The following is a 15,836-nucleotide window of genomic DNA, read 5'->3' on the forward strand; positions in this document are numbered from 1 at the left end:
AAGGACAATGGGCAGTAAAAATTAAGATAAAACATACAGAGTTATAGAAGGTGATAAGTATTAGAAAGGAAAACAAAGCAGAAAGCGACATAGGGAGAGGATTGGGAGTTGGGGATAGTATTGCTGGTAGTGGTGATCGACTGTCTGGTTTGAGGTAGCGCTGTCTGGGAGGGCCTCTCTGAAAAGGTGCCATGAGGTAGCAGAGTCTTGAAGAAAGCGCTTTATATGAATATGACCTGAGGCAGAGCAGTCAGTTTGTTAGTGTGCGAGCTGTCATTTCCGGATCTGGCAGGTGTGGTTCACTGAAGGCCATGGAGATTATCTATATGTATTCACCATGTAGTGTGCTTGACATTGTCCAGTAGGTTAAAATGTTTCTTCACCTTAAAAATTACCTTATTTCTCACCCTCTTAAAAAAAAAAAAGACTGAACTTCCTATGAAATTATCTCTTTTCTAAAAAGTTAACAACTGGATGCAGAGCAGAGTATATCTTTCCCCTTAAAGGCTAGAAATTGTTCCAATAATTTTGTTCTCTGCTGAATGAAAAAATAATAATAGTAGTCATCAGAGTTGGAATCATAGGTCTTTTCTTGTTCATTTTTTTGTCTGTCAACAGTTAATAATTGCCTCATTTGTGTTTTTATTTGATTAATTTTCTTTGAACTCTTAAGTCTTTCTATACTCTTCAAAAGGTATAAAATGCCACCAAATAAGTATTTCTCACATAGGGAAAACCTTAGACAATTCTGTTTCACTCTTTCCCTGGAGGTATCCTGTACAGGACCTTGTAACCTGGTCAGATCTGAGGGTGCTTGGCTTGCTGCATGGATGTTCTGTTTTTTTCGAATTCTTGTTATCTGCATGTTGCCCTCCTGGACTGATTTTGATTTTCTCATATTTTCTCCCCTATTTTCCATCTTTATGTTTTTATCTTTTCTAATGGGATATTTCCTCAATCTTGTCTTTCGGGCCTTCCATTGAACTTTTAAGTATGCTCTTTTATTTTAAATTTCTGACTCCTTATATTGTTCTCTAAGTGTTTCTTTTTTATAGCTTCTTATTCTTGTTTCATTGAATGCACTGTCTTATCTCTAAGAATATTACCTACTGAAAAAAGCTAGCTATTATTTTCTCTTCATCTTATTTCTGTTTCTGCAGAATTTTGTTTGTTTAATTTGGTCTTTGGCCTTCGTCTTAGAAGCTGTGTCAAATGTTTGTTGATCCTGGGCTATTTGTTTGTATTTAAGAATAAGGCACTGAAAAGCTCTTTGGAGGTTCTGGTATGTACAGCACCTTGATGGGTGGTCTCTTGTAATGGTCTCTGTGCAGGCTGTTCTGTTGGAGTCCCACAGCTGTTGGTATCATAGGCGTATTCTCTTGTGCTGGGTCAGCTTTCCCATAGAAGAGTCCACTAATCTGATTCAGCCCGTTTGAAGAGGAAAGTTTTAGTTTCCTCTTGCAGCCTGTCTTCCTCTGTTTGAGATACCTACACCTCTAATTCCTGAGCTTCCAATATGAATTGGCCTATTTCTGAGCTTCTTTTACTTAGTTTTCAACTTATTGTCTGTCTTTATTTGCTTACTTTCCTGTTTTTAAAATCTGTTATCTTTGTCCTTATGGTTTATGCTGTAAAGATTTTTTTCTGTCATTTTGGTAGGGCTTTGGAAGTAAACATGTAATTTCATTTTTACACATAAGCAAATGCTCTACTTAATTTTTAAGAAATAATTCCTAATTTCTTTTGTTCTCCTCTTAGTACTTCGGGCAGTTTACATCTTTATTTGCAGCAGAGGAGTTAAGCCTGTTTAATCTGATACAGCTACGGTGTATTTACATTCCATGTAGTGTACTGGGCATTTGTAACTATGACTTTAAAAACTGGAACCCTGAGGTGGCTCCTGTGTTTGTGCCGGCAGCAGAGGCGCCAGCAGAGGGAATTAATGAAAGCTCTCCAGCAGCAACAGCAGCAGCAGCAGCAAAAGCTCTCAGGTTGGGGGAATGTCAGCAAACCCACAGGTACCGCCAAGTCTCTTCTGGAGATACAGCAGGAGGAAGCCAGGCAGATGCAGAAGCAGCAGCAGCAGCAGCAGCAGCAGCAGCAGCACCAGCAGCCAAACAGAGCCCGGAGCAACACGGTGGGTCCATCTTCTTGAGCGTCTTTGTGTGGGCTGCCGGCATAAGTCACCTTTTCTGACTTCTATGGACTCTCTTTTTATCTTTTTTATATTGTTAACTGTAATTATTTGTCTCTTTTTCCTAAACAGCATTCCAACCTGCACACCAGCATTGGGAATTCTGTTTGGGGCTCTATAAACACTGGTCCCCCTAACCAGTGGGCATCTGACCTAGTCAGTGGTATCTGGAGTAATGCTGACACTAAAAACTCCAACATGGGATTCTGGGATGATGCAGTGAAAGAGGTGGGACCTAGGAATTCAACAAATAAAAATAAAAACAACGCCAGTCTCAGGTAGGGCTCAAAATGATCAAACCTGTGCTCCTTAGTGGGTTAGGGGAAGGGGTGTGTGGGAGGTAGGATATTGGGTGGCCAGAGAAAAGTAGTTATTTAGTTTTTGCTTATTTTCATCTGTGTCCTAGCACATGAGATCGGTTTGGTGATTGCTTTCTTCCCGGTAGAATCACATCTGTTTTATTACTTGGGGCTCCTTTGGTTGCTGGGCACTTAGTCCATTGCCTGTCACATGATAACCACTTAATAAATATTAGAAAGAGTATATTTTTGGTATTGCTATTGAATATTTCTCCAAAGTATTCTCTAGATTTTAGCATTTTTTCTGTAAATTTATATTTTTAAGTAACTTAAAACTCTGCGTTTCATAAACACTTAAACCTTTGTATTTTTGTGATAAATTAGTTACATTTCACCTTCATCGTTCTTTCCTTGGCATACAGTTTTGTTGAAAGAGCATGGGTTTTAATGTTAAATGCGTGAGCTCAGATCCCAGCAGTGCCACTTGTTAGCTATATGACCTTGGGCAAGAAGAAACCTCTTTGAGCCTCAGTTCCCTCATCTGTAAAATGAAGGTAATAACAACTTCGTGTGATTGTAAAGATGACGTAAATACATGTGGAGTAGTTAGTAAAGTGCCTGGCACACAGTAACTACGTAATAAATGGTTGTGTTGTCAGAATGTTTCTTCTTGATTGAGGGCCTGATGTGTTATGAGTAGGACACTAAAGCATCTTTGCCAGGCACTGCGCTCTATGCCTTTGTGTACAACATCTTTATTCCTTATGATAACCCCCAAAAAAGTAGTAGTACCATTTTGCAGATGAGGGAACTGAGGCTTAGTAAAATTTAAGATCTTACTGAAGGACATATAGGAAGAATTTAATCATTTCTCTGAAAAGAAGCCCTGTAGTCACAAACTAGGATGTACTAACCAAGGCTGGATTTTAAGGGATATTGAGTAATCCCTCCCCCTTCAAATATTTGAATTTTTGGTTTTGGTTGTTTTTTTCTTTGTTTGGGTTTTTTCCAAGCATTGGATTGCTGGGCAGCCACAGTGTTGCCAAGACACTATCTATTTACGGTGTTAGAGTATAATCATAGAGTAAGAGTTTCTGGGAGTATAATACCGCCCTCTTGTTTTGCTTTAGTAAATCTGTAGGTGTATCTAACCGGCAAAATAAGAAAGTAGAAGAAGAAGAAAAGTTACTGAAGCTCTTTCAGGGAGTAAATCAAGCCCAAGATGGATTTACCCAATGGTGTGAACAGATGCTTCATGCCCTTAATACGGCAAATAACTTGGATGGTAAGAACTGGGGAGGGAAACCCAGCATGTGGAGCAGCAGAGCAGGGCCCGCAAAGAGTTGGCAAATTGGAATGATGGGCCAGCACTCAGGAGGTGAAATTTGATGGGGATCACGTCTTGAACCTGCCGTAAGAACTTGATTCTTTAATAGTATTGTAGTGTTACTTGTGAGAAAAGTTCTGTAATACTGTGCTGAAATGGGTTATCAGTGGTTACCAAAAGTAAATGCTTTTGTGACATACAGGCCAGAAGAGGTCATAGTTCCATATTGTTCATTTTATGGGGGAGCATTGCCAGATGGACGAAGGAAGGTAACTGTTATGGTGAGGATGGAGGTCAGCCTGGGCAAGAGAAGACTGAGATGATGTGAGATTTTCCCTTCCTGTCTTTTGGGGCAGAGGTGGGAATCATGTGACAGACAAGCAGGCTTATTTTTTGTAGGATTAAACTAAAACCTGTAATGTATGCAAACAAAAAGGTTTCAGCGCAATTTGAACAAAGAGAATTATCTGCCCTAGATGGAAGTGAGACCTTCCCCTACCCCCAAATGTTTGAACAGAGACCAGTCAGCTTGGTGTTGAAAGGAGTCCCATAACTTGTGGCTGTGGAACTAGTCCACCTCGGGTGTCTTCTCTAAAACCAAGAACCTTTTAAAAACAGAAGAGTCAAGGAATTTAAGGATTCCTTTGCAGCACTGTGGCAATATCTAATGGTTGAAAGAGCCGGAGAAAACAATAGTAAATGATAGTAATGGCTACCAGCCATTAAGCTTCTGCCATTTATGAGGCACTTCTAGGTTTTACCACGTGTTCTCCTAGTTATCTAAGTTTTGCAGTAATTTTATAATATACCTTCACAATGTAGGTGATGTTATCCCCATTTTGTAAATTAGGAAATGGAGACTCAGAATGGTCAAGTAATTCATCAAGGTCACACAGCCAGCAAATTTCAGGGTCGGGTTTTAAACCATGTCTGTCAAACTCTGACACCCGTGGTTTTCACCTGCGCCACACTGCTTCATGTTCCCTCTTACTCTTTGAACATGGTGTCTCGGTGAAGGGAAAGGAGGGTGCGGCTATATCTTCAGTGTCTGTTGTGGTGCCTGGCACACATCATGGCACTTAATAAATATCGATTGAATTTAAGGTAAAAGAAACGAATCCCCAAATGTCTTTAGTCTTAGGCAAGCAGTTGTTTCAGTCAACGTAATTTTTAGTTTCTACCAATATAACATTTAGTGAAACTAAATATGCATGATTTATCTTTGTCTCTGTGCTACTTCAGATAACTTGGGGCTTTACGAAATGATAGTTGATACACCCTCAAACTACTACAGAGTAGATTAAAGAATGTTTACCATAATAGCTGCATACCTTTCGAGTTTCCATCATTAATGTCTGTGTATTAGGTGCTAAAATATATTAAAAACTGAAACTGATCTTTTCTGTGTGATGTTTCATTGTTGTTCTTTATGTCTTCTCTCTCATGTTGCAGTTCCCACATTTGTCTCTTTCCTGAAAGAAGTAGAATCTCCTTATGAGGTCCATGATTACATTAGGGCCTATTTAGGAGACACCTCTGAGGCCAAGGAGTTTGCCAAGCAGTTCCTTGAGCGCCGTGCCAAACAGAAAGCCAGCCAGCGACAGCAGCAGCAGCAGCAGCAGCAGGTATGAGGCAGCAGAGTGAGTGCAGTGCCCTTGTATTGATGTCTTGAAATGTTGAGCAGCCAGAGAAATGGAAGTGAAAGCAGTATTACCTTTTTTGTACATCGGATGACCAGAACTTTTTAAAACATGGTAGACTCGGTATTTTCACATCACATGTCCAGAGACCTTTGTGAATTTCCCAAGTAGCAAATAAAATCATTCACTCTCTGTTAGGCATACCAGCCCTGTTTCTCTTGGTTTTGTGTATTACAAATTCCAACTTGTCATAGACTGATAAATTTGGTTTTTAAATAGTTAAAGCCTACCAATGTTAAATCTCCGGTGCTCAGGATCCACCGTACCCAGTGCTGACAGCACTGCAGACTGCCAGACATTTCATATATTGTTGATGGGGATGGAGGGGATACGGTCAGTTCTCCTTATTCATAGTAGGTATGTTCTGTAACATTGCTGCCAACACTGAATTAGCAAATACTGAACCATTGCTTCTAGGGAGAATACAGAGTTAGTTTTCTAAGAACCTGTGGTCACAACATTTTTGTCAGCTGATCAGTCTGTAACCTTGTTTGTGTGTGTTTCTGTTTAAAGTTGCCTTATTTGATATATTGTTGTTTCTTAACATTGAACTCAATAGCCAGTTGCACTGAATTCATGTCTAAATAAAGCTTACATAACATACATGTTTTCTCCATAAGGCACGTCACACACAGCCTTTGTGTACTTAGGAACACTAGACAGCACTTAACCCTCTCGGGCCATTTTGAACATTGAAATCAACAAAAAGCACAAAAATGTGAAAAACTTGACACTAAATAGACTGAAAAAGATGCTTATTTACAGTATTGAGAGCTGAGACAGGAAGGCAGAGGGTATTGCCACCTTCTACCTCAACTGAGAACATGTGCCTTGGGCAACTCAAACTTTTGATTGCTTTGTATATGTGCATGTCCAGAATGACCACAAAGACACTGCAAGCACTGATCTGGGAATTACAAATAAATTACAGCCAGTAAGCAAATTCACAGATGTGGAATCTTATCCACATCTGTGAATAATGAGGATTGGCTGTAAAGTCTTCTGAAAGACAAGCTGGCAGGGCTCGTGGAAAGGCTTAAGAATATTTATATCCTTTAATTCTGTAATTCTTCTACTAGAGATACTTCTAGGACACTTCTAGGAATGTGTGAGATGCAGTGAAGTACAGAGCATTTAAAAATCCATTTGGGTAGATGGGGCTAAGAGGGATCAACTGAGGGAAAGTGAAAGATGTAAACACTAACAGCACCAGGAAAAGTATTTTAAGCAATCAGAAAGGAAGACACCGTGCAGCAGTACAGAAGTCTCTGCATTTGTGCTGAAAGGAGACACGTGTGGGCAGCCAGTCTTGTCCCTCCTCAGCGCTCTCTCCAGTCCTCCTCCCCCTGCCCATACCTTCATGTAGCTCATTGAATCTGATCTCAATTTAAAATAAATTGCTCTAATAAGAGCACCAAGTGAATGTCTGGTAGACTATTTCATAGTTTAACCAGTTTGTAGAAAGTATATGAATAATATTTTGGGAACAGATCCCTTCTGGGATTGCTGATAGGAATAAAGTTGTTTGGTATCATCCTGCCAGCTGGTCTGTAGGCTGTCCTCTCTGTCTGGGGGCCCAGAGAACAAAGGAACCTTCCACTTTGAGTAGATGAGGCGTGTAAGTTGCCAGAGTACAAATTCCTAGTGAGTGGTACAGATTCCGTGTGTATTTGTAGCAGTTTTGACTGCTGTGGTGTTACAGCAGTGTGGACGTCCAGAGTTAACAGGACAGGCTTTGTGAAGACAGAGCTTGAGAGATAACTGTATTTAAATGAAGAAAGAGGGTAGCTTAGGGGACTGCTCTTGGTTTCGTTATTACCAGAATCCACGTTAAGCTTTCTGTTTTTAAATTCATCCCTTGGTAAGGTGGGCAGATCAGCCATTTCCTTAGGGTGGGCCAAACCTGCATCCACTGTGTAACCTCAGTTGTGCCATTTTGTTTCACAGGACTCTGTCTGGGGGATGAACCACAGTGCACTCCATTCAGTATTTCAGACCAATCAAAGCAACAACCAACAATCCAATTTTGAAGCCGTACAAAGTGGCAAAAAGAAGAAAAAGCAGAAGATGGTTCGAGCAGATCCTAGTTTATTAGGTGAGCATAGCCTGAAGTCTCAGCTGGGTGTTGGGGAGGTTATATAGCAGGGTATAGCAGTTATATGTGAGTTCTGTGGCGTAATGTTTTTCATGAAGGGAATTATTTCTTACAAAAAGTAAATTTTTTCTGACCAGTTCAAAATAAGTAGTCAGTGTTTACTGGGCATCTCAGTGTAAGAGCTACACCTCATGTGCTGTAGGGAATAAGAAAGGTAGTAACTTATTGTATGGTGCCTTAAAGTCTTGTTTCATATTTAATATGCATTTCCCTAGAAAAACTTTCAATTTAGTTGGAAAATAATGCTAATAGAGAACAGTAAAAAGTTGTTTGAAATTTTAAATGCTGATTTGTGTGGAAGCAGACATAATTCAATCAGATATTCAGAGAAAAGAGCCAATGTTTGTTGACATTTACTGTATGTATAATACGATTGTCAGAATTACTCTGCATTATGAGGTGATATTCCACCTTTACCAATGAGTAAACCAAGAACGTTTCCCAAAGTCACACAGCATTCAGCCCTGGGGCTGAGATTTCACAGCAGGCCTGTTATCTCTTCACTCTTCTGTGTCACCCATGACTGTTCTTGTTTAGCATTGAGGACCAGTGTGTATCTTCATACGAGGAAGCTTCGTGGGAAAGGTGACACCTGAATCGGGGCTTTGAAAGACAGGAAGGTTAGGGAACAGTGTTTCTGGAATAATAAACAGCATAGCAAACCTGGTGGGCTGCCTGTGTTTCTTAAATTGACCTAAGAACCTCACAGACAATGATGAAATTAAAATTATTCTGTATGAATGTGAACTAGGCTATTATATAAAACCAGGCTGTCTGGAACAGAATGGTTGTATTGGCAAAGACAGCAGGTTGAGAAGTCAGGCAGACCAGTTAGGAGGCTGCTGTATAGACGAGGTGGAAATACTGGTGGCCTGGAATAGGGTTTTGGCAGTGGAGATGGAGACGTTAGATGGATTTCTGAAATTTAGGGGATAGACTTGGTTGGACAAGGAAAAGGAAAGGTTGTGGCATCAGGATGGAAAGAGTTGCCCATTTGCTAAAATGATGAGCACTGGAAAGTGGAGCAGGCTTATAGAGAAATGATACGGTGTTCACGTGTTGGGTGGATTGAGCGTGAAAAGGCTGTGAGGCGTCAGACGGAGATGAAAGAGCTGAACGCGACGAGAGATAGATTGTTCCCCCGCTCTGGCTTTGGTGGAATCCACACTTCAGGGGTTTCCTGCCCTGGAGGAATCAAAATGTCAGTAACAAAAATCTGCCTTTGAGGATTGCCTGTTGGAACTGGTGCTCTGCAAGCTGGCTTTGGAAACCTAGAGATCTGGCAAAATTCTGTTTTCTTCTGCCTGTCTTGGAAGTTTATGTTAAGGATGAATGAAACAGTTCAATTTTATCCAGTTTTGATAGAAATGGTGAATATAGAGTTAAGAGTGTTCTTTCAATTCTGGTTGTGGATTCTAGCTAAGGAACCCCTGCTTTTTAGCTGTGCCACTTGGAGTGGTGGTGGTAGGTTCTCAGAGAAAAGGTTCCTCTGAAATGTAATAAAGGTTTTTGGATTAAATGTTTGATCTGACCCCATCTCCTGTGGCCTAAGAAAGAAAGGGACTTAAAATCCCCCTTCAGGGGAATGAGAAATAGGTCATTCTAGGAATAGAGTTTTAAGGAATCTGTCTTGAGGGGGAAGAAAAAATTAAACATAAGGAAAGTAAAACTTCAACATAATATTGAGACGGCTCATTTGGGTGGGGCCCTTGCTTGGAGCATTTAATGAGAATTTCTGTTCAACTAAACCTCCTTCTAGAAATTTCTCTGATACTTACTAATTTCTGCCCTTTATCTACTCATTTCCATTTATTATTATTTTTAATTAGTATCTGTCTTACTGACTCACTGATTAAGAAAACTTGACAAATAACCATCAGTCACAAGTTCCCTATGCATATAGTGGGAAAACACATTCAAATCTGATCCCAAAGTATCCATTAAGAAAGTAGTCACCGATCAACAGAGAACTTTGCTTCTAAAACAGACTGTCAGAGAGGCCCAGCCTCATTTTAATAATCGTGTCTTCCTTTGTACTCTTTGGATTTCTTCTGGGTTTTAGAGCTACCAAGTGCCGTTGTGAGCTAGCATCCGGTACTTGGGTATGAGACACACACACACACACACACAGTACCATTTTTCCTCAGTCATAATTCCTTATATAAATGGTCTCCCAAACTTTAAAGAAATCATGTGAGCGAGAGTCTGTTATTCTGAACCAAACAGAATGTAGTCTTCAGAGCTGGGCTTGCTGGGCTTAAATCCTTGTCTGTATAGCTTGAGGTCTTGGGACACCCCAGAGCTTTCCCTTGTATCAAATGCGGAGACGTGCCCTCCTTGCTGGTTTTCTCGGCAGGTAAATGAGACCATGTCTGCTAAAAGCCCAGCCCAGTAGTCATCAGATTATAGCAGTCAGTGCTTATTAGCTCTTTTTGGCCCCAAGCTTTTTCCCCCTTCTTGTCTTTGTATGATTAAAACTGTTTTAGTTTGTGTTCCCACTTTTATTGCATGTAGCTCATTACTGTTTTTATCACATTTCATTTGCTCTTGAGATATACATGAAGTCAAAGGAAAGTCTGCTTCAGAACAGAGTAGTAGCTCGTTTCACAGACTGTTTGGTCTTTAGGTTTTTACACTTACCTAATTAACCTGGTATTTTCAAATATGAACACTAAGCCTTTCATTATTTTCAAGGGAAAAGTCTTGCAGGTTATGAGAACACAGTTGACGGATAGAACTCGGGTTGGGGTTTGGAGTCCTGGTCTCTCCCAATAGCAGGCCTTGGAAGCAGCTTGTACCACAGCTTCTTTGGTCAGTAAATAGGCATGTTTATGTTTTCAAATCATGATATTTTTGAATCAAGAATGTAATATAATTAAGCTGTTTTTATTATGTAACACATTTTTTGTTTATTATTGGTACATTAAAATGTGTATTTGTTTGAAAACTTGAATATTAAAGAACAAAAAGGAGGGGACAGACACTCAAATAATATTAACAGAACTGCTTTTAGACTGGAGAACATCGCCTGTTTACTTTTTGATATTCAAATAGCAACTGAAACAGTTTGGAGTTTCATTTAGGGCGGGTGAACTGAAAGCTTTTTAAGAGTCACTCATTCCAGAGAGGCCCTGTTAACAGTACTTTTTAATCAATCTCTGGCTATGGAGTTTACTGAAAAATTACACATGGCTGATGGCATTTAGGTTTTTAAACCTCAGTAGTCTTTGTAAGCACTGCTTGTTGCCTTCAGTGGCTGTGTTAGTATTGCTTTTTCTAAACTAGATTGTATTTTGGTTAATCAGTATTGCTAAATGAAATTCTTGCCTTTGCTGGTCTGCTTACAATAGTTTGAGTTAAATAAAGAGTACTTTAATCTTTTCATGCCGCCTACGGTGTGACAGGAGGACCACCTGCGGGTGCTAAGCACTTGCAGCGGGGCCATCCATGAAGCCTCCTACTCCCAAAAGCAAAAAGCTCTTGACCAGAACTTTGACAGTTTTTGACCCAGAGTATTCCCGATAGTGAGTGGGGCTGAAGTTGTATTATTCGCACTCACATTTCACAGTCATCTGGTCAGGTGGTTACAGAGTATTTAGTGTGTTATTCCTGCCCTCCCCCCACCCCATTCTATTAAGGTGCACCTTCTGAAGGAACTTTCCACCGCAGCGAGCCTGGACTGGCCTCGACACTCATTGACACCCCAGATTCTTCTCAGGGCTCTCTAAGGCAGTGGTTTGCAATTCTCTTTAAGCAATGATGCAGGGCTGTGTGTGTGTGTTCCCTCCCTAATTAAATTATATCAGAACCTTAAGAAATAAAACAAATAAAAATAGAATCTCTCATCCAAAGGGCAGAAAACTACTGCTTTGCCCTTTATCCTTCTTTGTTCTCCCTCCCTTTAGGATCCCTGAGGGTATGCTCAAAAACACACTTAAATTCCCCAGCCTCCTGCCTAGAATTAGAGACACATGGTTGTCTGGGTGTGGTCGGTCACTTACTGCCGATGTTCCCTGCAGGGTTTTCAGTCAATGCTTCGTCGGAGCGACTCAATATGGGTGAAATCGAGACCTTGGATGACTACTGAGCACCTGCCAGCGGACTGGCCTTCCCTCACCTCTCTGCCGACCATGGATTCTCCACCTTTGGACACAACACTTACTTACCGTATACTCTTTATCACTGCAACAAATCACAGAACCGGTCATCTCAGGCTTTTTCTTCTAGCCCTTTGTGTCCAAGATTCTTTAAACCATTTTTGTTGGTGAGCATCTCAGACTGTAGATAAGTGGACCGGACCCTGTGTCTTGGGGGTGGCAGTTGGGATTACTCCCCAACAAGGCTAATTTTGGGCAGCACGTGTTTACTGTGCCGTGATTTCACCTACTATAATCCCAGAAAGTGTGTTGGGATCTGCCAATAGCAATTTACTTTCTCTTGTCACTTTTTTCCTTCTGTTTTGTTTTTCTTCTTCTTTCCCACCCCCACAAGGGCAAAGGGTCTAACTGGTGCAATCATGAAGAGAGTTAATGGTAACAGACATTGGCCAGCAACACAACGCCCGTGGACTGTGACTTGAGTGTCCAGCAGAGACAGTCAGAGCTCTTCCAGTCTGAAGGTTGCATGGCCACTGCTAACTTTGGGATTGCATCAAAGAGGCCCTGAGTGGGGTGGAGTTTAGATTGGATTGGTTTGATGTTGCACACCCCTCGGCCTGTTCTTTCTGAGCTTCCTTTCAGAGAAAGGATTCTTGTTTTTCCTTCATTAGATAGTGACTTCCAAGCGAGCTGGCCTCTCCCCCGGCGCACACCGACCCGACCGGACGAAGGAAGCCCTGTGGCCTGGGGGAGGGACTCATTTTTAATTTTTCTTTCTTACAAAAACTGATTTTTCCCATAATATTTTTACTTCAGAGGACTAGGACCAGTTTGTTTTGGGCCTTTCTGCTGAAAATTTGTCTCGTTTAAGAGGCAGTTAGGATCTTTACCATATGTATGAATTTGTATAATTTCATTTTGGATAGGGATAAACTTTTGCTTCTGATAAAAGCCCGGAATTTCATCTGGTTCCTCAGAGCATTGCGTGTGTGTCTTGCTGTGGCCCCTAAAGGTTTTGCTTAAAGATTCTGGAATGGCAAGTTGCTTGCCTTTTCTGAAAAGAGAACATACAAAACCTGACCATCTTTAAGACCTTCATCCATGGAAACCACTATACAGGAGTTTGCAGTGGGATGGAGGGGATGGGAGAGAACGGGAGACAGAAGCCTGGTTCTGGCTCTGGTCGTGGCCTCCTAATACCCCTCACTTCAAATATAAATGTATTCAAGCCCTATTTATAAACAAATACTCTTCCTGCCTCCACCAACCCCCCACAGAACATCAGCTGGGATTGCCAGTCACACTTTGGTCTGGAGCCTTCGGACCGTCCGTCCCTGAGCAAGGAGTGCTGTGGTTCGGGAGGCTCCTGGTAGAGCACCTTTTCTTTGTCGTCACTGCCCGGAGAAGGTGGAGTTGCTCTGAGAGCAGTTTGGTTTTGGATGATTATGTTTGGTTTCTGTTTTTATTCTTTTGGATCACCATTCTCCCCATCCCTTCTTGCCTCCCTCCCTCCTAAACGTGTACAGTAACTATACAGAGACTGCTACAAACTTGTATATAGTTTTTGGATCAAATAGCATGAGGAGATGGGGAACCATTAAAAATTGGGACTCCTGCTCTCCTTTGCTTTGTAAATTCAAAAGTGGGGGGTGGGGAGGAGGGATAGTTAAAATGTTTACAAAACTTTAAGCTCCCTCGGAACTTTTGCCAGTGTGGAGGAAAATAAAAAAGAACTTAAATAAAACCTGGTAGTATTCTATCTGAGTACACCTCCTGTACTCACCCTTGTCAAGGCTGACTTGTGCACTAAACCGTTTTCTTGGCACCATGGAAGAGCTCCAAACACGTGAGCACCCGAGACACGGAGGCAGCCGTGGCTTTCTCTGGCAGGCTGTGGAAGGCTGGCCGGTTCTGTATTTGAGAATGCAGCAGTCAAGGTAAACATGGGTAAGTTGGTTAAATGTCTTTCCTCCTTTGTCCCTTCCTGCGGTCTCCTGCCCCCACGACACAGACACACAGCCCTGAGGGTGCCCCTGCAGAGCCAGCCCACACCTTCCACACTAGACTCTACTGTGTGCTCGTTCAGGGAAATTTTAAAAATAAATAAAACACAAACATCTAGGGGGTGGGGTGGGCAGATTTAGGGGAGCAGAGTCACTTTAGTCATTGGAACATTCCATTTGCTTAACCAGGAGGCTTGCTTCTACCTGAGGAATTTCCCACATAGCAGAAAGAAACCACTCTTTCCTAGGAATGTTTGTTTCTCAGTTCTCTCAATTTTTCACATTCTCATTTGCTCACTCTTTCACTTCCAGTAACTATGTTCTTATCTCTTTACTCTGTAAACTTACTTGCAAATTATCCTACCTCTTCCTGAGTTTTAAAGTATTTGTTTTGTACACTGTTTGCTTCCAGTTGTTTTAAGTCAGAGAACTAAAAAACATGCCCGGACAAGATTGATTATGAACACTTCCCCCAAAGTAGTTGATGTTCTGGTCACTCTTGCTGTATAACAGATCCCCCAAATTGGCTTACGATAGCCTTTCATTTTATTGGTAATTCTGGGAGTCGGGACTTCGGGGGAGGGGCTCAGCTGGGCAGTTCTTGCATGGTGTCTCCTCTGGTTGTGGTTAGATGTCAGCTGGGGCTGCTATTTTAGGAAAGTTCGATGAGGTTGGCGCCAAGATGGCTCATGTGAATGGCAGTCGATGTGGGCTGTTGACTGGGAACTCGGCTGGGTTGATGGCTGGAGGAGCTATGTGTGCCCTCTCCAGCATGGCAGCGTCGGGGTAGGCATCCCCTAGAGAACCAGGCAGAAGCTGCATCACCTTTTCTGACCTATACTCAGAAGTCACATAGTGTCACTTCTGTGGTGGTTTATTCTGTCAAAGTAGTCAGAAGCATTCAGATTCAGGGGGTTGGGAACATGGTCACCTCCCCCATGTCCCTTGATAGAATGAGCGGTAAGGTCACTTAGGAGAGCATATGGGGTGGGAGATACTTTTGTTGCATTTTGGGGGCACTATCTGCATAGAATGAGTACACATATATATAAGGAACTTTAACTCTTCATTGGCTCTAAGTTGGATTCTTTTAATTTCAGGATAATGGTACTTTAGGCTTTATTTTAAATATTTTTCTTTTAGGGCAATCATTTTATTTGTATATGCACACATACATAAATATATACACGTAACTGCAGTATGTCATTTTATACACCATTTTTTAAATTGATCAGGTAAAGACATTGAAATTTACTTTATACAAAATGCCTCCTTTGCATTATGAATGAAGTGTGTGTGTTTCTGTGCTTCCAGTGTGGGTAGCAGAACTTCACTGACGGAGCAACAGGCATGCATATTCCAAATAGAGTAACATACAATCAAGAACACATTCCAAATGGAAGTTGGCCTCATAGTTGATGGGCTTTTTTAGAACAAAAAGGAAAAAAGCCCACCTCTGGAGGATGGCTCTGCCCCTGCCTGAGTGCAGGCAATTCCTGTTGAAGAAACTGCAGTGGTTGCTGGAACCGTGGAGAGCCTGGGGGCCTTGAAGCAGCCAGATGTATGGATGTTGGATGCCCTGAGCATGACCATATAGCTTTTGGTAGTGTCAGTTCTGGATGGGGAATCTGGAACCTTTGGGAGAAGAGGGAATGTTTTGCAGCTAAAGAAACAACCACTGCTGTGGTTCAGTGTATGGGAGAAACGGCACATAGATGCTGGGGAGCAACAGAAGTAGCCTCCTCCCTAAAAGCTGCCATAGCCTCCAAGTGATGACATCATGGGGATGAAACTCACGATAGCCCCAACACCCAGTTCAATCCAGTTGGTTTTAAGCAGAGACCTCATTTCTTTAAGATTGTTTATTTATCCCTCCAAATCTCGGAGTGGTGGATTAGTTTCCCTTGATAGCAAATTGCTTTTTCTTTTGAACGTCTCCTTTAGCATGAGAAGTAGTCCTGAAAATGGTCAGTGGGTCGGTATTAGGTTTGGGTGCATTATTACAAGACAAAATAACAATGCTTAAACAAGGTAGCTTATTTCACAGGTGAAATGTGGAGG

General features: G+C 41.6%; 1 protein-coding gene across 4 annotated transcripts in view; it reads left to right on the forward strand.

Annotated features, from left to right (window-relative positions):
- The window catches only part of GIGYF2 (GRB10 interacting GYF protein 2), a 112,477-nt gene extending 98,961 nt beyond the window's left edge, over positions 1 to 13,516 (forward strand). For 3 of the 4 annotated variants that reach the window (XM_032480511.1, XM_032480515.1, XM_032480512.1), the window contains exons 24-29: positions 1,919 to 2,137; positions 2,267 to 2,472; positions 3,624 to 3,778; positions 5,273 to 5,445; positions 7,468 to 7,615; positions 11,695 to 13,516. In XM_032480511.1, the coding sequence (XP_032336402.1) occupies positions 1,919 to 2,137; positions 2,267 to 2,472; positions 3,624 to 3,778; positions 5,273 to 5,445; positions 7,468 to 7,615; positions 11,695 to 11,762 (969 nt within the window). In that variant the 3' untranslated portion in view covers positions 11,763 to 13,516. The remainder of the gene's footprint in view (positions 1 to 1,918; positions 2,138 to 2,266; positions 2,473 to 3,623; positions 3,779 to 5,272; positions 5,446 to 7,467; positions 7,616 to 11,694) is intronic. The other variant, XM_032480514.1, reaches the window with a different exon arrangement.
- Positions 13,517 to 15,836: the final 2,320 nt, after the last annotated feature.

This window comes from Camelus ferus, chromosome 5, assembly GCF_009834535.1.
Source record: "Camelus ferus isolate YT-003-E chromosome 5, BCGSAC_Cfer_1.0, whole genome shotgun sequence".
Lineage (NCBI taxonomy): Eukaryota > Metazoa > Chordata > Mammalia > Artiodactyla > Camelidae > Camelus > Camelus ferus.